General features: G+C 40.3%; 1 protein-coding gene across 1 annotated transcript; it reads right to left on the reverse strand.

Moving 5' to 3' along the window:
* Positions 1-11,907: 11,907 nt before the first annotated feature.
* Positions 11,908-12,433, reverse strand: MSGN1 (mesogenin 1). Its single transcript, XM_038397307.2, has one exon. It carries the CDS (start codon positions 12,424-12,426, stop codon positions 11,908-11,910), a length of 519 nt encoding a protein of 172 aa, XP_038253235.1. The 5' UTR covers positions 12,427-12,433.
* Between the last annotated feature and the right edge of the window lie 10,834 nt (positions 12,434-23,267).

Consider the following 23,267-nt stretch of genomic DNA (forward strand, 5'->3'; position numbering starts at 1 on the left):
GAAACATATACACACAAACTATTTAGCCAGTTCTTGGTCTATGTAGTGCAGGGTTGGTTTGTGTAGTACAAACTTTTAACAATGGCATAATACTAAGTCAAACTGACTCAAGTCTATACTGTTACCTTTTGAGTAATTGAACATATTTCCTTCTTTTGAAACTGCATGTTGGACAAAAACACTTTCCATGGAACTGTTTACTGGCACTATTTATATATCAATCATAGAATCACATCATCTCATCCATTTATTTTTGCCTTGGATTGACATTACTATAACAGGTCTATAGTTGCCTGGATTATCCTGCTTGTGTGGTTTTTTGGTTTTGTTCTAAATATAAGCATAACACTTTTTTTTTTTTTTTAAAGAATTTCCCCAGTATTCAAATTAACCTAAAAATTTCTGGGCCAGAGCAAAATCTGCTTAGTCACACTTAAATTCCAGCATGCAAGTTTTTCTAGGCTTTCTGACTCAAACTTATCCATGGCTTATGTCTAACATCCTTTCCCACTACTAGCTGATTGGAAAGCTCTTCATCTGAGTCATCTTGCTGCTTTCCAAATACAGAACAGAAATGTTATGTTACCGACAGAAAGGGGAAAACAATTTCACATTGCCAGATGGGCATAAGTCCTAGCCCAGTGTTAGGATTCCTTTTGATAATACCCATACTCCCTCAGACTAATGGCGCATCTAACACGGGCCTTTATGAGGAGATTCAGAGGGAATGAACAGGGCAACTTAGTGAAGTCACCAATCCAGTGGCCATTTCTGGCTTCTGTCAGAGGCTTAAGGATACCTTTAACATAGGATTGCATCCCTGATCAGCTTGGCTAATCATCCATGAACCTATCCTCCAAGAATATATCTAACTTTTTTTGAACTGTTACACTTGTGGCCTTTACAACATGGCCTGGCAATGAGTTCCGCAGGTTCGCTGTGCATTATGTGAAGTAGGTGGTTTTTGTGTGTGTCTTTAAACTTGTTACCTATTTCAGCAGATGTCTCCTGGTTCTTGTGCATTGTATAAAGGTAAATAACACTTGGAAGATGTTTGGGGGGGGGGGGGGTTGTTTTTAAAAACCACTCTCCTCAGTTGTCCCTTTCTAAGTGGAGTAGTGACAGTCCTTTAATACTTCCTCATACAGAAGCTGTTCCACACTCCTAATTATGTTCTACTTCTCTGAATATTTTCCAGTTCTAATATCTTTTTTTAAACATAGTATTCAAAGTGCAGGCATATCATGGATTTTTATATGGACTTTAATAGATATAGTATAATTTTCTTCCCCTGTTGCCTTGCTTCCACTATCCATTATTGCACAGTAACAGATTAGTTTTGAAAGGTATTTCTCCTCTTTCGAGGGTATGTGTAGGGGAAGGGGTAGGTGAGTTAACTTTCTCTGCCATTCAGGCTTGGAAGAATATTCTTCCAAGGTTGAGAGCTCAGAATATTTTGTTCATTTTATACACTTTCAAATTCTTCATTGCATCAGTCCAGTCCCACTGTTTACCAGCACCTCATGGGTACCGGTCCTAGGAGCATCATATATTGTTGATGTTTCAATGTTTTTCTTTTTTCATGGTTTATTGCCATATAACAATGAATTTTGATCTGCATGAACTCCATTACCAGTAGTTAAAGGCTCCTATTGTCTTCTGATAACAAGTGGAGCTGCTAGGGCTGTTTAACCTCTCACTAATTTTGCTTGATTTTTTTTTTTTTTTTTTTTTGTTCTGTTCTCACACCAGCCTCTTTCAGAATGAATGAATGTACTTTTAGTCTGGTTTTTTTTTTTTCCATTGATACCAGACCTTAATGGAGAAATAAAGAGTTTTAATACCCTTTCATCAGGAAAACCATTCCTGAGCAAGCAACCGTCTATCTGACTTGCAGTTGAACAGTGCAGACTGCATGATAAGAATATGATTCTATTGATTTTTGAACTGAACATTAAAGCAGAAACTTAGTGGAGGGTTTTTTTTTTTTTTGGGGTGTGTGTGTGGGGGTGTGGGTTTTTTTTTTTTTTTGGATCAACTCGAGCGATAAAGCAAAGCTATATCTGTTGCCAAAGTGTGAGATATAGATGGATTTGTTTTTTTCCTTATGGGAAAGAACATTTTTGTAATCACCAACCCTATGCTCTGTAAACAAGCATCACTTCCTTAAAGCAGGCTACCCTCACATCTCAAACTCATCTTAAAGTTATACGATAATGTAAAAACTGTTTCTACAATTTCCTGCTAATTCACTTTTTAACAGAAACAGCGTGGCTCTAGTCAAAGCAGTATGGTTCTTAGTACAAGTGTGTGTAGAAGGATGGGCCCTCTTTTAAGGGATGGGATTTGTTCTGTTCTCTTCTGTATTGCATGGTTTATAAACATTTTCAATAAAACTCATAACTATGTAGCCAAGTGCACGTTCTAGTGTTCGTGATTTTTAAGGTGCTCCTCCTTGTCTTAGAGTCACAACCACTTCGCAGAGCTATGACCTATTGATCAGATTTAGTAAAATGGCATATCTGCCCCTTCTCACAGCAATGACCTAAACTTTGTCATCAACTTTCACACCTCTGAGCTGCTACCCTCCTGTTGCTACTACAAATGTCTGAAGTCAGAGCTCATAGGAGAGCTTCAACTATCCAAGGGCTTTTTGGAGTACTGCCCTCTGAATCATTCAATAAGGTTTGTGCTGCTGATTTCCCTTTTCCCTCTTCAAAATTTGTCCATGTGGTAAGTAATCCCTGGCAGGTACAAACAGATGCAGCTTACCCTTCACTGAGAGTTCTAGGGCTCTTGTTCAAATAAAATGAGTCTCTCTAATCTGAATTACCACTGTGTACTGCAGTCATGCTCTGGAACTCTACTCGACATGTAACACATCCCTCTCTCCAATAGTCCATGATGTAAGCAAATCTCTTTTAGATCATAGCAAACCTAAACACCCATTCCCTTCCCCCATCCTTAAACGTAGCTAGTTCATCCTCTTGCTGGCTTTTAAGATCACTAAAAGCAGTAGAGAAGTTTAACTTCATTATTCTCTGTATTGCTTTGAAATAGAAACATCCTCCTCATCAACAGAGGTGCCTAGTGTTCCCTTTCATGAAGGTAACTTCCACTGCTGAGCTAGCACCATGATCTGAAAAGGGGCAAGGCACCAGACTATGGTCAAAGTCAAATAGCATATGCTCATTCAGTAGTTTGTGGTTTTGTCCTTTTTAATTAATAAATTAAACATTAGGTAATTTTTAATGCATTTTAAAAGTCAACTAAGTGCAGAGGGGTTAAAAATGTAGGTTTGGGGGTAAAATTGGACAAGTTTAATGTCTTTATGTGAATTATGATAAAACCTATTTCATCATATCTACAACCCTGTTCATTTAGTGGTCTTGTAATAAAACTCCTATTAAATCAACTGGCTTAAGATTCATTATTAGTTTCAGACAGCTGGAAAACCTTGTACATATGGAACAAAAGTTTATTTTAAAGAGTACATCTTTTTATAAGGAAAATGGTATTAAACAACCTCTCCACCTCCAGGTGCCTGTTTTAAATTAAAATTCAGGAACTGCCTGCCTCATGTTAAATTTTAAAAATAACAAATCTCCAAGTGTTGAATCAACACCTACCTGCCTTTTTAAGTGGCCATTTTATGACCACATATTTTCCCGCTGGTTGTTGGGATGTTATTTTTATATCCCTGTTTTAACACAAGTTTGAAAGGAGATTAGTCTTCATTGTTTATGCTTAATGTCTACTGCACATTTCAACAGGTGAATGATAAAAAAACAAGTGAAAAGAAAAATCTAGTGACTATTTTGATAAGAAAATAGAAGCATTAGCAGAAATGTATCACAGTTATTACCACTTGAAATAAACTCAGGTAAGTTTTGTTATTTCAGCTCATGGCTGGAGCTATTACCTCAATATTTCTCATGTTTAATGTCCATTAACACTGAATTTAGATTAGGGTAAACCTTTCAGAATGATCCTTATCTTGGCATTTTTTAAAAAAGGTTTTCAGTATTAGGGACTTTCGGTATTTGGCACTGAACTGTGAAAAAATATTGCAAAATTAAAAAGGGGGTGGGGGTGGAAGCAGTTAAATATCCTCTCTCCTTTACTTCCCCTCACTCTATACACTGGGAGGTAGGGTCCAGTTGTTAGGGTACTAGCCTAGGCCTTGGAAGATCTGAGATAAATTCCCTGTTCCACTACAGAATTACAGTGTGACCTTGGATAAGGTGCTTGGCCTCTGTCTGCTTCTAATGAAGATACTAGAATCACTGACCTCACAAAGGTGATGTTAAATACAGAGGTGCTCAGATACTAGGGGCATGGGGGCAATATAAATACCTTAAATAAGTGGGGCCTGTAAACCAACTTCAAAGGGGCTACAGTATTGGAGGAAAGGGTCCTCTGAGTGGGGACCCCTACACAAGGTGCACAGAGTAGTGTGTCTGTTATTCTAGTGAAATAGTGTGTGCACGTGCACACACACAGAGCCAGGGAACATGTTGCAGCCCTATGGCCTTTTCTAGGTTTGGGATTATCCTCTTTAAAAGCACAGTTACATGTACCCCAGTTGTTTAACCATAGCAATTTGTTAGATGCTCACACACAGCCTTTCAGCTTAGAATCACAAAGTACATTACACATGCTAACTAAATCAGTTTCTCCACACAGCTGAGAGTAATAGTATTATAACTATTTTATATGTAGGTAAACTGAAGTAAAGAAATTAAGTGAGTTGCCAAAACACATTGTCAGCAGGAGAGCTGGCAATAGAAGGTAGAGTCCTGCCTCTAGCTACTTTGCTCTAACCACTCTGTCATAAGGTCAGTCCCTCATGCGTATAAATAAAAGATCACAGTTAAAGTGGTAGTATATTTTCCCTGCTGGCTGGGGATAGGTGCAGGCTCCCTCCTCCTGCACTGTAGTAATAAATTGAGAAATCACTCTCTACTGATGACTGCAATGTACAGTTTCTGAAATGTGTATGAGCAGTGTGCTGCCCAACCTGCCCAGTGCAGTCTAATTAGAACATTATTAATAAACTATTTATACAGAGTAAAGAGTAATTAGCAAAAAGTAGGGAAAGCTCACACATGATTCTGGTTCACAGACACAGGGAAAAGAACTTGGTCAATCCAAAAACCTGCCCTGACCCTTTTCAGTAGCTCCTCTAGCTGGCATCCAGAAAGTGTCCAATGGAGGGCAACAAAAATGATTAGGGGACTGGAACACATGATTTATGAGGAGAGGCTGAGGGAACTGGGATTGTTTAGTCTGCAGAAGAGAAGAATGAGGGGGGATTTGATAGCTGTTTACAAATACCTGACAGGGGGTGCCAAAGCAGATGGATCTAGACTATTCTCAGTGGTAGCAGATGACAGAACAAGGAGTAATGGTCTCAAGTTTCAGTGGGGGAGGTTTAAGATGGATATTAGGAAAAACTTTTTCACTAGGAGGGTGGTGAAACACTGGAATGCGTTACCTAGGGAGGTGGTGGAATCTCCATCCTTTGAGGTTTTTAAGGCCCAGCTTGACAAAGCCCTGTCTGGGATGATTTAGTTGGGGATTGGTCCTGCTTTGAGCAGGGGGTTGGATTAGATGACCTCCTGCGGTCCCTTCCAACCCTGATATTCTATAATTCCAGAACTCAGAAAACAGCAGTCATATAAAATAGCTGCAAGCTAAGAGCAATTTAGGGAAGTATCTGGTGACCTCTAGTCCAGTGGTTTAGCTTTTGGTGCCAAACATTGGTCTCACTGAAATTTGTGGCAAAATTTCCGTTGGCTTCAATGAGACCAGGATTTAGTCCCTGGGAATTAGTATCAGTACAAACCTAGATCAATTACATTTTTGATATCAGCGGTTAGGTAGCACACTGACTCCTTTCCTTCCTTTTTTTCTGGAAAGGAGAGTCCAACAGCAAACTGTCTTAATCATTGGCATGCAAATTATTTTATTTGCTGTTTGTTTTTTCATTGAACTTCCTCATCTCTTTGCAGCTAGTGTGTGGGCATAGTCCAGGGTTTTTCCTCTTCAACTTTGTATAAGTTTTGAAAGAGAGAGAACATGCCTTATAAAATAATAATATCTAAGCCAAGTTTGCAGCAACTGATACTTCGTTCATCCTGTCTGTGGGTATAAGGAAGATGATCAGAAAATTGAAAAAGGGGAACCACTGTGTTATGGCTACTGCTTCCCCTTTGCCTGGTGATTTTAAAATATTTCTACTCAGTTATTGGTTTGAAACGTTAAAGTCCCCAAAAGATCTAATGTTCTCTTCTTTCCTGTCCTGGGCCTTGCTGTGTGATAAGTAATAGAGTCCCAGGAGCAACAGAGCTGTTTTACACTGACAGACGCTTCTTAGTTCCCAGGCAGAGGGCCTCCTAGCAGAGCTCAGCAAGGAAAATGAGCCAGCTAGGAAGGCTGGAGTATGGAGAACAAGTCTGCTAGAGGAACGCTTCAACTGGGACAGCACTAAGAACCCTGCACCAAGCATTTTGAACCAGCTGGGAAGTCTGGGTGGGAGTTCTTATGTTTCCTTGTGAACTTTGTTGTTAAACCCAGACCCCAAGAAGAGTTGCTATATGATACACCTATGTTGAATTTATAGGAGAGCCCAAGAGGGGGAACTGAGGCAGCAGTCAGACCAGACAGATGGTTTTGCTATGTTCCAAGTGCTATATAAACATTAAGGGTTTGATCATTTCTGGCTTTGCCTTGCACACTAAGCCCAAGCTCTTCTGTCCACACACAAATCAGTCTGACTCAGGTCCATAAGCCCTCAGCACCCAGGTCCTAGAGCCCTGCTAAGGGGGTGGGTCAGAGCCCAAGTGCCCCTGTGACTTGGGTCCGAGCCCTGTCATTTTGCAGCATGGACGCCAATCAGGCCACAGACCCATCAGAAGGTCTGTGTAGCGCAGTGTGGACACAATCACAGACTTGGAAATACTGAGGCCAGAAGCACAGGTCCCCAAACCCAGACTTGGTGTGCAGTGTAGGGTATGTCTACACTTCAGTGTAAGCTCATGCTTAGTAAAACTCAAGCTAGCAGCCCCTGGGTTTGTTAACCTAGGGTTTGAGGGTCTGCTCTCGTTTGTAACCTGAGGTTAGGAATTGTTGAACCATGGTCCCAATTTGGGGCTCCAGTGTCTTCACTGCATTATGCAAGCCTGAGTCCAACCACCCATATCCCAGACTTCCTGGTGCCCATCCAAAATGTGGCCACTCTAGCCTTTATTCATGGTGCAGTGTGGGAAAACTTGACTGTCCAGGGGACAAAAAGTTGGCCCATGGGATTGTGGGATACTTTTGGTGGACTTCCAGTGGGGCTGCATCTCTACTGCAAAGCAATAGGGCTTGAACCCTGGGTCCCTCCCACCTGGACTCAGGCTTGGACCCTCCACCCCCATGGGATCCTCAGGGCATGCAGACTGCGGCCTCACTTTAGGCATCCAGATGCCAATGTCCTGCCTAAGCCCCAGAGCGACTCATGAACCAGCCATGGGGCCTGAGCCAGCAGGTGTGTTCAGAAACTGCCTACCAGAGCAGGTCACATGTAAGAGGTGGAACTGGGCACCTTATAATTTTCAGTGTGATGCTTAGAGCACTCACATGGGATGTGGAAAGCCCAGGTTCAAGTTTGCCTTTCCTCTCTTTTTTGGCCTAATTATTGTTTAAATATGTATGCATGGAGGAAGAGTTATTGGGCAAGCGAGTATGATTCTGTAGTCCAACGGTTAGAGCACCCACCTGGCAGTGGGGAGACCATGGGTTCAATCTTTCTGCTCTCATCACTCTTTCATTAGTTATCCAGCATCCAAGTACTTCAAGAAGAGAGACTGAGGGAGCCCCACATAAAAATATCCCAGAGCTCAGTTCAAATCCTTGCCTTCCCCCTCTCACAGAGAGAGGGGGGACTTGAACCTTGCTCTAACCACTGGGCTTAAAGTCATACAATATAAAGTTATACAGCTCCTCCTCCTTCTGCCCCCACCTCCTCAAAGGGGCTTAGCTGCCTAACTGCAGGTGTCAGGTTTCTGTTTGCGGCGTGTTAAAGTGACATAGGCATATCCCTGCAGCCTGCCTGTAGGTACCTATCTCCAGGAGAGGGGTGTGTGCTAAGCATCTCCCCATAGGCACTGACTCTGTGGAGCACCCACAGAAAATTTTTGGCGGATGCTTAGCATCTACTGGCAGCTAACCTCCTCCCCTCCCCCACGGCGCCTCCTGCTTACTAGCAGCCCCACTGATCAACTTCTCTGCCTCCCGCCCAATGCAGATCAGCTTTTCTGTGGCATGCAGGAGGGGCTTGGCAGGAGGGGGACGAGTGGGGATGGGGAGTGCTCAGAGGAGGGGGCGGAAAGAGGCGGGGCGGGAATGGGAAATGGTAGAGTGGGGTGGGGCCTTGGGTGAAGGGGTGGAGTGGGATGGAGTGAAGGCAGGAAGAAGCGGGATGGGATGGGGTGGGGAGCGGGGCCTGGGTGGAGTGGGGGTCAAGCACCCTTGCTACAGAGGAAGTCAGCATCTATGCATCTTCCATTGGCTCCCCACCTAGTATGGTGGCTTTTGTGGGGTTCACAGTCCAAGGTGCCCACCTCTCCCTGTTCATTCCATCGGGAACCTAGATGCCTCACTCCATTTCATGGATTGCGTGGCTGTTCTTGAGATTTTTTAGGGGCCTAAACGTTAGGCCCCCAAGATGCTCAGCATTACAGTGCCTAAGTCTCTTCATGGCTCCCACCCTTCAGCTATGTCTATGCTTAGAGCTGTGATTCCCAGCTGGTAAAGGTATATGGGGCCAGCGCTCAACAAACTACCTCGCTAAAAATAATAGTTCAGGCAGTAGTGAGTGGCAGCATGGACTAGCCACCTGAGTATTTAGCCATGGAGTCCAGATGGTTTTGCACTCAGGGCAGCTAGCCTGTACTGCTACCCAAGCTACCACAGTGACACTTCTATTTTTGATGTGCTAGCTCAATGAAAGTTAGCACAAGTATGTCTGTGCAATCTGGGAAGCGCACCCCCACCTCCAAGTGTAGACATAGCCTAAGTGACTTACCGGGTCCCACAGGAAGTCTATGACAGAGCCAGGAACTGGAGCCAGATATCCTGAGTTCCAGTGCATGGCCTTAGACCTGACCTTTCTCACTGAGAAGGAGCATTTCCATCCTGACACCTTGGCTCCTATGTAGGGTCTGGTCAAAAGCTGGTCCTTGTGCAATGCCCAATTCTGCTGCTGGCAGTAGTCACCCCAGACTGGGTTTGAAGGATAGGCAGCAAGTGGGCCCATGGTTCTGCTCCCATTTCATACCAGCAGAGGTGGCCCTATGGGGTGTAGGGACATTAGGCTGCAGCATTCTCTGGAGCTGTGGGAGGCACTGAACCTGAGACATACACAACACCTGCAGGCATTCCTCCTGTGGCAGTGCTTTTCCACACAGCCCCGCTGATATGGTGCTATGTAACAATATCCCTTAAAAGTCCTCTGTGAAACATCTAAGTAGTAGTATCTTCATTTAACAAATGGGACAACTGAGGCCCAGAGGCTACACAACCTGACGAAGGTCAAACACTGAGTCTGGCAGAGCTAGCAATAAGAGCCAGGGTTCTTGCTCGCTATTCTGCAGCTCTAATCACAAGGCCCTCCTTGTCTCCGGTAACACTGGTTTTACTGATTATTTTAGTTTGTGGGGGATTAAAGAACTAGGTGTGAATCAAAAATCATAGTAAAGACTGTATCTAGTCTGACTTTTAGGGTTTGTCAGTCTCTGTACCTGCTACATCCTGGACACGGTACAGCAGTTGTACAAATTTATATGCAGGAATTTTATATGGTTAGTGAAGTATATGGTTTCTGTGTGATATGTGCCTATGTTCTGCCTTGATAATCCAATAGGTCTTCTTTATTTGTGCTGTGATTACTCATCTCTCAGGTTGCAGGTGAGATCGCTCAGCTTGTTTCACTGAACACACAAGTTGGATTGGAAACCTAGGCTGAGTTAAAACAGATTTGGAGCATATGGAATATTTTTAAATGTGGCTTGTTGTTGAAGTCATAGTCATAGTCTATTTACTGCACACTATTGAACTCAGCTATGTATTTCAGCCACTATATGAATGACATGCTGAACATATAGATATGCATGTACCATGCTAAAATAACATTGTGTCAGATCAAGCCTAGCCTTGGAAAAACACATTCCAGGGACAGATTTATCCCCCAATCCCACTGCCCCCCAACAACTGAATGTCTCAGAATATGTAAAGAGAAACGAAAGAGCTGGGAAACATACAGTAAAGAAATAACCCTTTAGTGCTCAAATTTAACATGTTATGTCCCCCAAGAACACAAAACAGGAATCCAACATAGTGACACTCATCTCTTCACCCTTCCCATGCACACAATATGCTGTACATCCCTAGATTCTGTGTAGAATAATGGTGCCACCCTGGTTATGTCTTATATCCCAGGGCTGGGAAAGGGTTAACCCACTTTGTTCTGCTCCACAGAGCTCAGACCTGCATTGCAGCAGTGCGCCAGTTCTTCTCCTCTTTCAGTCCTCTGCATATTGCTGGCCTCAGAGTGCAGAGCGAGGGCTTTCTGAATGAATTTGGAGGAACATATATAATGCAAACTTTTCTTTTCACTGTATAATGTGATGTACCCTGTGTTGCATATATCACGGAAAGTCAAAGTAATTTAAGATTTGAACTGTTTCCTGGTTATAGAGAAAGGAGAACAAACTGTTCTTGACTGTGGGAAACTGCTGATCTTTTGACACGGAGACCTTACAGTTACCCTAGGTTTCAAAAGCACCTAGAGTGTGAACCTTGCAAAATTCTGTAACTTCAAGTGGTTCACTGAGATTAAACATTTAGATTCTGGCCGGCTGAGTTGTGGGAAGAGGGAGGGAGAGAAAGAGGAGGTTGTGATCTAATCTAGCCCTCTGATAAAAGGCCCACAGAATTTAATACGAATTTAATCAATCAGGTTCTATATACAGTAAATATGTTTCTATAGAAATTATTAAAACAAATAGAATTTAAGAGAGAATATCTTCATAGCATTTTAAACCATTCTTTAGAATTTAATATCCCTGCTGTGAAAACTTGTAGGCAAAGTTTGACAATTCTATGAAAGGTTATTTTCTATTAGATTCTATATGGATCTAAGAATCAGTCATTATTGGAATATGCTTTTCTGTCAGAGATACAATACAAGATATGGAGTATGAAGCAGTGATATTTTTATTTGTTTTCAAGACGTTCTTAATATTACTTACGTTTCTTCATTTTAGATACATAATTCTAGAAATGTGGATAAATAGCCTGATTTATCAGCAATACCTGAACTAAATATCCATGCTTTTCCAAACCGTAATATTAAAGTGCCTACAGACCATTATGCTTAGTATTTTTGTTTTTATTTTTTTACATCTTTTAAGAATTCACTTTAAACCCATTGATCTTTAAAAAAAATGAGTAGATTGATTATTTGGTTAAATAATCAGTCCTTATTAAACAGAAGATTGGTCAGACCTGTGGTGAGTGAATCCTAGCAGAATCTATTTGCCTTGCTCACTGTTGAATCAGACTGATTTTAATATATTTTTGAAGCTCATTAAAAAAAAAACCAACCCAACGGAACAACCCATAATTCAAGTAATGTACAAGTCTACACATTCCCTTCAACTTAGAGCATTCTGAGATATGTACAGCAGCTACCCCTCCACCCCTATTCCTTTTGTTCTGTCTTCATTTGCTCAAGACACTCAGGATTTTTTAAAGGAAGAACTAGCTCAAAGTTCCATTTGATAATTTTTAAAGATTCTTTAGGAGGAGGGATCTCAAAGTTCCAGTGGCAGGTTTGTTAGGTGGTAGGGGGAAGGGTGTCTATGCCCGTTTGACATTGTTCAGCAGGTCTGTGAGTTCACTGATGTACTTGATGGTGTATTTCAGTGTCTGTATTTTGGTGAGAGGCTGGCCTCTTTGGCTGTAGACAGGAGGTAGGTAATTGCGCAAGGTGTGTAAAGCATCAGCCAGGGTCCTCATTCTGAGCTTCTCTCTCTCACTGGCTTTCCTTCTGCGCTGGGCTGACATCCTGGCTTTGGTGCCTTTCTGAGCCTTAGCCTGTCCAGCATTTGGTAAGTATGTGGAAGGAAAATCCATCAAGCTGTATCCGATCAGGCTGCCACCACTACTGCTGTTGTAGGGCATCTCAATCACAGCTGGGCAAGGGGAAGAAGAGTACGATTCAAAGGAAGGAGATGGAGATAAGCTGTGAGGGGATGAGATCTGGTTCAGCTCATAGGTTCCTGCATTGCTCTTCCAGTCCCAGGAAGACAGAAAGACAGAATTATCAGCGCCCAAACCATCTTCCATATTCGGCAAAGTCTCATGCAATTTATCCATCCAGGAAGAGCAGTTGTGAGAAGCAATTCCCTTAGCTTACGAGCAATGGCTGAAGTCTATGCAGGGAGACCCTTTTATGATGGGGTGGGGAGAAGTGACAAAGTGGGAAAGAGGGTTTGGTGAGGGGAGTTCAAAGGAGGTCCCAAGTGCTAAGATGGAAAATGAACTCCTGAAGTGTTATTTTCTTCTCAACGATAATTATCAACCTTCAGCTAAAATACCTTTAAACTAACAGGCAACAGTGAGAAGGAAAAAAGATTATCTTCTTGTAACTAACCAGTTAAGACCGCACATCTACATTTAACATTGCAGTGGGGAATAATTATTAAAAGAGTCAAAGGAAAAAACAAAACACAGCAACAGCTTTATTTGATTTTATTAACATTAAATCTAAACAAAGATTATATACTGTGAAAGCGATCACTTGGCTAGAACAAATTATCATCTAAAACCACATAGCATTATTTTCTGTGTAGTTATTTGAAGTCAGTGTATTATATCTGTGATGAATTTGGCCCAGACTCACTGCTGGAGCGATATTCACTCATAATCTGTGTTGTAGATATAAGTCAGAAAGATGGGTTGCTTGGGTTTCTGTTTATTCTTATAGCTTTACAGATTTCCCTTGACAGTTGGTTATAACTTCTCTTTGAAGCTGTTTGTTTTTATTAGGAGAACAAGAAGCATAAAGGCTTATTCCCTGCAGTCTGCACATTCATTTACCATTATAAATTGCCCAACTCAAAACAAAAAGAATCGGTAACTGTAAACAAAGTTGAAGTAAATATTATAAGTGAAAAATTACAAATACAGGTGTATTTTTTTTAAAACAGTGTATAAGCTCTATGCCCAGACAGTAAACATTTACATAGAGGTTTTTAACTGAAAATCGTAAGTAAAGCAAAAATACACAAAACAAAACTAAAAGCTATTTATGTAAGATGCTGTACTTCTAGAAATCCATCCCTTGTATTAAGAGAGGCAACTTTCATATATTCACAGAAATCCTCTCCCTACATCCACTGAAATCACTGATAAAACACCGAGTGAATTCAGTAGTGCAGCATTAGATCCATATCCCTTAAATGGGTGAGGATGGATCACTTGATGATTACCTATTCTATTCACTCCCTCTGATGCACCTGGCATTGGCCACTGTCAAAAGAGAGAATACTGGGCTAGATGGATCTTTGGTCTGACCCAGGATGGCTGTTTTTATGTTCTTAAATTAATAATACTCCATGCACATATAGCACTTTTCATCTGTAAATCTCAAAGCACTTTAAAGAGGGTAATAATCATTTACCCTTTTACAGAGGGGGGAGACGGATGAGATGCCTTGCCCAAGGTCATCTAGTAGGTCAGTGGCAGAGATTGGAATAGACCCCAGAGCTTTTGACTCCACTGCCCACTAAAGCATGCAGCCTCCAGTCACAGCTTAACTTAGTTAAGTTAAGCTCCAGTCACAGCTTAGTTAGTAATGAACATGTCACAGAAAGAGCGAGAAACATAGAAGAGAGGAAATTTAGAGTCAGGAGGGAGGAAAAGCAAGAGGCTCCCTTTTAAGGCCAAACTGTGCCCTTGCAGGTCCAAATGCAATTCTTATTGAAATCAGTGGAAATCCTAAATCTATATATGAAGGCAAAACTTTACCTTAATTTGTAATCTGGAAAATAATACTAAATTCCATGAAATTCTGCAAGTTCTTCCTGAATCCTGTAAATGAGGATTCATTTACAGGATTCAGGTGGGGAGCAACATCCATTCTGAAAAAGATGGAGAGGAGATGCCCAAGAATGTTATGCAGTCAGTGAATATCAAAAATTGATGGGAACATTCCATTTCTCTGTGGTTATGGGGCTTGCACTGGGTTCATTAAGGAAACTTATTTGTGTTCAGTTAGCATCGGAGCCAATGTTCACTGAAATCAACAGACTCCCATTAACTTCAATGGACTTTGGATCAATAAGTTGTGTACAGGCCTTTATGTAATCAGTTCATGGGAGACATGGTATGATATTAGAGTGTTCTTGTGCATGAGGTAAATGAATGAGAACTACAAAGCAAAGGTGAACAGTTCTGGCACTTTGAGTGGAGGTTTGTTTAACAATATTGAGCAACAGAGTATGTAATGTGTTAGGAATTTCACTACTGCCCCAAGCAGGATTTGTTCCAGATTTTACACTGAGTGAGCCCATTGCCATGCTGTATGCTGGTTTATTTCCTCATTTAGGAAAGTCAGTTGACTTAACCATGAGAAACAGATAATGCAGCTGCCTGTGGACATTAAAAACCAAATGATACAAACTGAGGTACGTGTGTAACTGATAACATGAAAAAGAACAAGAAAGAAAGTTCTAGGGCACCTATGTATGGTAACTATTTTTGTCCTCATCAAAACCTCTCTCCCACCTCTCCCCCCGCCCCGCAGTTTCTCTCTTCTCATGTTCCCTGTAACGTCTCTTTCAAATTTTACCTTCTTCCATTTTATTTATCATTTTTCTATCAAAGTACTTTTTCCATAGTGTCTCTTAACACAAGAACTAAAGTGGGTCAAAAACAGAGGAATGTTTTTGAGGGGAAAAAATTGGGAGTGGGGAGGGCTGGATCAAGGAAGTTTCCAAAAAATTAAATTGCTCTTACCACTAATATTTGATCTGGGGTCAAATTTTTGAATCCTGAAAGTGAAATCAAAGTTAGACTCAATGATTTCGCCCATCCTTACAGTTTCCTTATTTTAAAGTAATTGAATCCATCAACAACAAATGCATCAGCAGTGTGCGCAAGTATGTATGTATGTTCACAGTTCATTTTTACTGAGCAATATCATGTAAAAACAACAGACACAAACACAGGAAGGTTCCATAGCTATAAATTTTGATTGCATATGAACAGCTTGTCTAGTATACTATGTACATAAAATTGAAAGTGATTCGGACAAGATATTTATGAGGGGATGATAGGAAAATGCAGATTATCCCATATCTGCTTGCTATGGGGTTTCTTGTACATTCCTCTGTAGCATCTGGTGTTGGCCACGGTCAGACAGGATACTGGACTAAGTGGACCACTGGTCTAATCCATTATGGTGACTCCTATGTTCATACAAATCTACAAAATGGGGGAAAGAAGGCAACGGGTCAGATTCTGAGATGTGCCCTCTCACTGTGCTCACAATTTTGTGGCCCAAAATGGGAGGTCAAGATGAGCCCCAAGGACCTGATCCAAAACCTCTTAAAGTAAATGGAAAGATTTACATGGTCTACCGTGGATTTTAGGTTAGGCCCTAAGCCTCAGTGTGCAAGCACTGGAATCACAAATAAATAGTCTCTATCAAACTAATTTGTATTACAATCATAACAGGAATAATTTGTTGATACTTGCTGAACACTTCATGATGTTGTTTTGACACTAGTAAAAATGAGATTATTTAAAATGTGCTACAGGGAGGAAAGCTTTTACAAATAGCCTTCATTCTCCAACTAGGTACCAGATTTATTTTTCTGTACAATATAGAATATTTGATATTCTTTCCCCTGCAAGTCTCAGTAGAAAATCAGAAAACAGAAAAATTCAGTTATTATGACAGGTTTCAGAGTAGCAGCCATGTTAGTCTGTATTCTCAAAAAGAAAAGGAGTACTTGTGGCACCTTAGAGACTAACAAATTTATTTGAGCATAAGCTTTCGTGAGCTACAGCTCACTTCATCGGATGCAGTTATTATGGGCAGTACATCCCCACAACTTTCCTTTAAGATATGCAAAATTCATACATTGGGAATCTTAATTTCCCTCCATCTCACACAAACCTCAAAATGTCCCTTTTTAAAATCTTTCCACAATGTAATAATATTGAAGGTTATTGAGTTATGAGTCTAATATCATAGTAATACTCACTGACATTTGAATGATAAGGCATTTTCTACTTGACTGATAGTTTTGTTTTTTGTTTCAGTAATTTATTCAGCAGTATAAAAGCTAATGTTTCAATCTTCATCTCCTTTAAAACAAGAGGTTTTTTGGTCAGATTTCTGACCTATAAGAGAAGGGGGGGGGAGAAAAGTAGGAAATTACTATTAAGCTTGTTTCTGTTTGAATCATTGCAGACAAAAGTCATTTTCTTAAATAACCAGAAAAGGCAGTAGAATAGAATATAAGATTTATCTTATAATATCCATCCAAATTGTGTAAAGAAGCCCTCTCACCCATGAATATGGAAAATTTTTATTAATGCAAATTTATCCTTTGGGAAAATTTACTATGAGAAATAAATATATCCAGTAGTGTGTTTTTGGTGAGCTTGGGGAATGTGTAGGCAGAACAAACATATAATAGTAAGAAGGAGTACAAAAGGAGAGAAAAAGTGTTGAAATTCGGGAAAAATATAGGAGCATCAGATTTTAAATGAATGAACGTGGGCAAACGTGTTTCAGTAGCAAAAAGAGAAAGCAACATTTTAATCTAATTTTATTTACAAGCAGGATAAAATTCCAGTGAGAACGCCTTTGTTTATTTCAAAAAGATGGAGGATACATTATCATCATTTACAATGGGACCTTGGCTTCCAGGAGCTGAGAACTATATAAATATATAACAAAGAAACAGTCCCTGCCGCACACTGCTTAAACAACCATACTTTGTTTTGCCTTTCAGATAACAATTCCCCAGACACTTTACAAATGTTAACTAATTAATACCTCTTCTCCAGCAATTGTGAGATTTTTATTTCCTGTTTTACAGAGATTAAACATAGGCACAGACCAGTTAATTACCTGAATTTCAAAAATACTGAGTGAGCATTCACAGTCCCCATTGACCTCAGTAGTTCAGCCCTTTTGAAAATTAGCCCATAGGGTTCTTGCCCTAGGTCACACTCAAAGTACCCCAGATTCCCAATTTTCAGTTGCACTTTAACCAATAGACTATGCTTCCTCCCATGCTTGTCAGTAATTTGGATACTGGGTTTTTCAAACACAAGGACTTTTCCAGTATTTGTGCTCATGATGTAGGCCATGATCTCATTTCAGATAAATAAGAATTTTCTTAAGAGGACAATATTTTAAATAACTTTGATGAATAGCAAATTACAATTCACTCAGAAAGAAAACTAAAAGTCTTTAAGACAAGACGACAAAAAAGTGGGTGGACCTAACAGTGGACCTAACTCTGTGAAATGCCGAGAGTCCTCAGCTCCTACTGAAGTCAATGAGAGTTGTGTGTGCACATGTGAGGTTAGAACTGGGATAATAACTATTACTTTCAACATTAGCAGAACATTTATGAACAGTTGGGGATGGGATTTTCAAAAGCACTCTAAGTGCTGGTCTAACTCTGCTTTAATTAAAGACAACTGGAGTTTTACTATTCTAAGCACTTTTGAAAATGTGATCCTTGAATTTCAGACACTTCAATGTTCTTAAGACACATTTTAAAAAAAACCTAACAAGGTCCCTGATCCTACAAGAGAATCGTGCAGACAGATACCATTGACTTCTGTTGGACTCCGTATGGTTACAAGAGTTCTCTTTGCAGGATCAGGGCCTATAGCTTGACTTTAAAACCTCAGATGTGAGTATTTGATCCTCCAAAAAGTGGCAATCCCAACTGACTGAAAAGTGACAGCAGCTCCCCAATTCATTAAAACAACTGATCTCTAAGCAACTGGCTTCCTAGATGAAAAGACTTACGTGTGGAATTTACACCTACCCATCTTTTAAGTACGGATTTTATTACTTAGTGTTTTTCAACTGATATTTGGGAATGTCTTTTTAATACCCCTGTTAACAGAAGTTGAAAGGAGAATAGTCTATGTGGTTGGTCTTTAATGTCTGCTGGCCATTCCAATCAGAGGGAAAGGGCAAAGGGGAAAAAATAGCCTAAACTGGCTTATTTTGCTCAGAAAATGGAAGACAACAGATGTGATCAAAATAATAGAGACCTATTCAATCAGGAGAATTTCAGTGTCCAGTTCTACAGCTCCATTATTTCAGCTGTTTTTCAGACACCTGCAGTGATATCTCACCTCCTTAATTCAATCTGGCATATTTCAAAGTTAATTTTGATATTTTAAAAATGTTTGAAGACCAACAACAGTACCCATATTCCATTAAAAGCCTAGCCAAGTTATTTCCAAGGGATTCTCATATTTTTTCCATGAAAAGCTTGATTTTTTTTTTGTTAACATTTGTTATTGGGTTCAGATAGTACCTATTACTAAGGCTATGATTTTGTCATGGAAATTTTTAGTATATTTCATGGCAGAGGTACAGGAAAAAGAACAATAAGCCACTTGAAGGTCACAAAATATTGCAGTTTTCTCTACATTAATATATACAGGAGTATAGTGGGGGATGCTGAAAGGTGAGGTCTGGACGTTGGGGTTGGAGAGTGAGCCTATGCTGCAGCAAATGGCTCCTGTCCTGCAGAGCTAGACCCAGCTCCCCACTCCAGGAATTGTGATCTGGTGCATGAGATCACAGCACCCCTCAGGTAACCTCAGGTTTGGATTGTTTGCCCCATTCCCTTCTCCCCCAGCCCCTATAGATGGAGATGGGGGGAAGACATGCCAAACCTGAGTGGCACTGCAACATTGTGTACCACCTTGCAACACCATTCAGTTTGGGGGCCTAATCAAATGTGTTTTTACAACTACTTCCAAGATTTCATGGACTTTATTCAAATTCATGATTTCCGTGACCTCTGTGACAAAATCATAGCCCTACTTATTACTTATTTAAATTGTGGTAGTGTCTACTGATGCCTACAGGGACCATGGCCCAGTTGTGATAAGGCATTTTTTTTTCCATTAAAACAGCACACATTGCCTTGCATTCTGAATGGACAGTTTTCCAGAGCGACAGTTGTCATCAGGATGTTCAAAACCTCTTTGCAGGGCTCACAACCAGCTCCAGCAGCTGAAGAAAAATCAAATTAAAAACAAAGATCTATGCTTATTTCAAGTCAATTTGTATATTCTTTAAATGCTACTTAGTAGTAACCTGAGTGGGTATGAACAGGGGGTGCTAACCAGTTATTCAGGCCAAATTTCAGCACATGCTGTTCCATTTTGCCTGCCTAAATTCCCTCTTCAGTTTCAACTGGAAAAGATCATCTTTAATTCCTGTCCTAAAACTGTTGTGTAGCATTGGTGTGTGCTGCTAGATAGTTGCCCTATTTCATCCCAGAGGTGGCTCCATTTTAGTGCTAGATGAAATGATCCCCGGGGACATAGCTGGCATATCAATTTAATAGTTATAAAACTATTGATATCCTATGAAAAAGGACAACGTATAAATCGGAGATCATAAACACTAACAATAATTAGCCTTAATATAGTTTGCATGTTTAAAGAACTTTGCAAATATCAGGGCCCAAATCCAATGTAGTACTTAAGCACAGACTAAAATCCAATTTTTTAAGCAAAGCACTTAAGCACATGCTAAAGTCACATTGACTTCAACTGCAACCGTTTCAAGTTTCTTAGCTCTTTTTATCTGCTATGGAAATTAAGCATATGCCTAAAGTGAAGCACATGTCCTTAAGTACCTAACTAAAGTGAGGCCTAACAAATTAAACATGGAACGCCATTGTGAAATAGACAGGTGTGAAAGTATTATCCCCCTCCTACAGATAGGTAAATTGAGACAAAGTCAAGTAACTTACTCAGGCTACACAGTAAGTCGATACGAGACTGGGAACTAAAGCCCACATCTCCTGATTTCTGGTCCTAAGTTCTAACTAGAGTGCTGCCTTTTCACATGGTATCATTAGGCTCTTCCATTTTTCATCCATGTTAAAATCAATACAAAGTCCAGGAAATGTTATGTTGTGAAGAATAGTGCCAGGTAATCACCAGGAAGGAATGTGTTACCTAATGAGGCCACAATACAAGTTGGGTACTTGTGCTCAAATTGTTTTCAGCATCTTGCTCCTAGGGTTGTCACTTATCATGTTTTTCATTCTGACAATTTGTATTTTTGAAGGTTAAGTTCAGCATGGCAAAATTTGTCATTTTTTTCCTACAACCTAGCAAAGATGTGCATTGACTTTTTAATAAGCACATGCTAGCCAATTTTTTATTCTTTTAAGCTTTTAACCTTCTTTGGGCCTCATACCCATAAGTTGTTGTACAATTTCAATATTTTTTTCAGATTTCCCACCATAGCTCTGGTGATTCAGGACTCCAGTATTTTTCCTGCCATCTCCTGATGCCTGAATTGGTTCTTGTTAAGTCAGAACTCCCCGTGGCTGAGTGATATAGGAGGCACAGTTCCTGGGGGACTGGATTTTCGCTGGCTGAAATCCTGGTCCCATTCAAGTCAATGACAAAACTCCCTCTTTACTATCTTATTCTTACCTTCATCTTGTCTCCTCTGTCTCCTCCCTCTATTACTATCTTCCTCTTTCCCTGATTATCGCTCTCCTCTTGTACTCATTATCTCATCTCCCCTTCCCATCCTCTCATCTCCTGTAGGTTTCCCCATTAAATTCATCTTCTCTTTTCTTCATCCTTCTGGATTTTCTAAGTAGAACATCCCCACAAATCACACATACATAACACCTGCCAGTTCACCTGCACCACTGACTGAATAGCTCTTTGCCACCGCCCCAGAAAAATAGAGTCACTTACTGTGGAGAGGAAGCATTTGATCACCACCTGGGACAGAATTTGTTTTGTTTTTTCCCCTTGGCTGCAACACGTGGGAAATCCCCAAAGCATAGGTTGAAGAATTAGTCTGCCTATAGATTTAGGGTTGGGGTTCAGCTGAGGTTCTCCACTCCGTTATTAACCCTGCATAAGCTACTGTTGCTTGGAGAGGACTCTGCTTTAATATGTTAAACTCTTTTCACTTCCATTTTTAAAACAAATGAGAGAATAGAAAGGCCAATCTACCAGAAAAAATGCTGAGCAGAACAGTGAGTAAAAATAAAAGGAGTACTTGTGGAAACACTCCCCTTCTGAGATTAGGAACCTTTTACTGATAATTCTCTTAAGGTTGAATTTGTCATGAGTTCATCTTTTCTGTAAAAAGTAAATGCAGTGAAGATGAATGTCAGTCACTCAAGATGCAAAAAGAAAAGGAGTACTTGTGGCACCTTAGAGACTAACAAATTTATTTGAGCATAAGCTTTCATGAGCTGCAGCTTCAGGAATGCATCTGATGAAGTGAGTTGTAGCTCACAAAGCTTATGCTCAAATAAATTCGTTAGTTTCTAAGGTGCCACAAGTACTCCTTTTCTTTTTGCAAATACAGACTAACACGGCTGCTATTCTGAGAACAGTGAGTGAAGTACATCAATCTGTCGCCTCAAAGGAAGTGACAATAAAATGAAGACCTGCAATGAAGGCCTGTAATCAAATTCACTCCTGCTCTTCTTTTCTGTGAGCCCAGTATAGTATGGGCCACTAATTTCACCCTCAGTAATGGGCACAACACCCCTACCAGGAAACCTGGGCTTTATTCCTACCTCTGCCACTGACCTGCTGCAGGATGGTGGGCAAGTCACTTTATTTCTTTGTGCTTCCATTTCTCCTCCCTCCCTTTTATCTGTATTGTTTATTTGGATTGTAACCTCTTCAGGGCAGGGACCATCTCTTACTAGGTATTTCTATGGAGCTCAGCACAATGGGTCCTTGATCACATTTGGGGCCTCTAGGTGCTACTGTAATACAAATAATAATTTGATAGACTGTAGACACCAACAGCAAGGAGTTAAATTTAATTTGTATTGTCCTTTAGGATGCTATGACAACATTCTTTTAAAACTACACAAGCCCCGTACAGAAACAATTTACAAAAGTACATATTGGCAAGTGAGACAGAAACAAACAGAATCAAAGGGAATATTTAATTTCCTTAACATTGACCTGCTCTGTCAGGCTCTGATACACATCCAATCAATCTAAGACTCTTGTCTGAGATCTGATGCTCACTGAAGGGCTGAAATTGAAATAACACAGACAGATATCTGCCTTTTGGAGATCAAAATGTACCAGTAACTGAATTTTCTAGGAAGTGCTTCTAGAACTTAATTATCCTAAAAGCTGCCAGGATCATTTAATGGAGAAAACAGAAGAGGGCCCTATACAATACATATTAAATATATGTTAAATGTAAATATAGTATCAAAATAAAATTTAGCACTTATTTTAAGATAGAAAAGGTTTATATAACCTGTCAAACAATAACTAATAATCTTAACACCCCTTTAAAGTTCCTAAATATTATGGGAAGCAGTGTGGGCCCACTGATAGGGCAAGTGACTGGAAGTTAGGAGACCTGTGGTCTGTTCCTAGCTCTGGCATTGGCCAGTTAGTGAGATACAGAGAGGTGAAGTATTTTGCCCTATCCGTAGAATGATGCTTATCTTCCTTTGAAATGAAAAGCACCATAAAGAAAGTATTAATTATCCCCTTTGTACAGAAGTGAAATGGAGGCAGCGACATTGAGTGACTTAACCAAGGCTACAAAGGGAATCGATGTCAAGCCCAGGATTAGATGAGTTCCTAGTACTCAGTTCTCTGATCAGCCATTTTGACAAACAGGTGAGGATATCTTCTGTCGTATTAAATGAGAGAAAATATTTGTGGTCAACTAATTAGCTGGAATCTACACAATTTCCCAGTCAATGTTTTGCGGTTATAGTTCAAAAAAAGTTAGGAATTTTAATTTTAAAAAATCACTTACAAGCTCTAGGTGACAAACTTCATTTTACCTGTTTGCAGTCCTGAAAAGAATAAGCTCCCTGTTTTCATTTCTGTCTCTTTTTAAGGCTTTGCCTTTCAGCCCAGAATACTAAAACAGTGACCACACACACCTACTCCACAAAATGGATTGTATT

This window comes from Dermochelys coriacea, chromosome 3 (genome assembly GCF_009764565.3).
Source record: "Dermochelys coriacea isolate rDerCor1 chromosome 3, rDerCor1.pri.v4, whole genome shotgun sequence".
In the NCBI taxonomy this organism is placed as follows: Eukaryota; Metazoa; Chordata; order Testudines; family Dermochelyidae; genus Dermochelys; species Dermochelys coriacea.

What these genes read in the sequence shown, in the direction of transcription:
- MSGN1 (XM_038397307.2), bottom strand. Translation starts at nt 12,426, where the DNA reads ATGGATAAATTGCATGAGACTTTGCCGAATATGGAAGATGGTTTGGGC.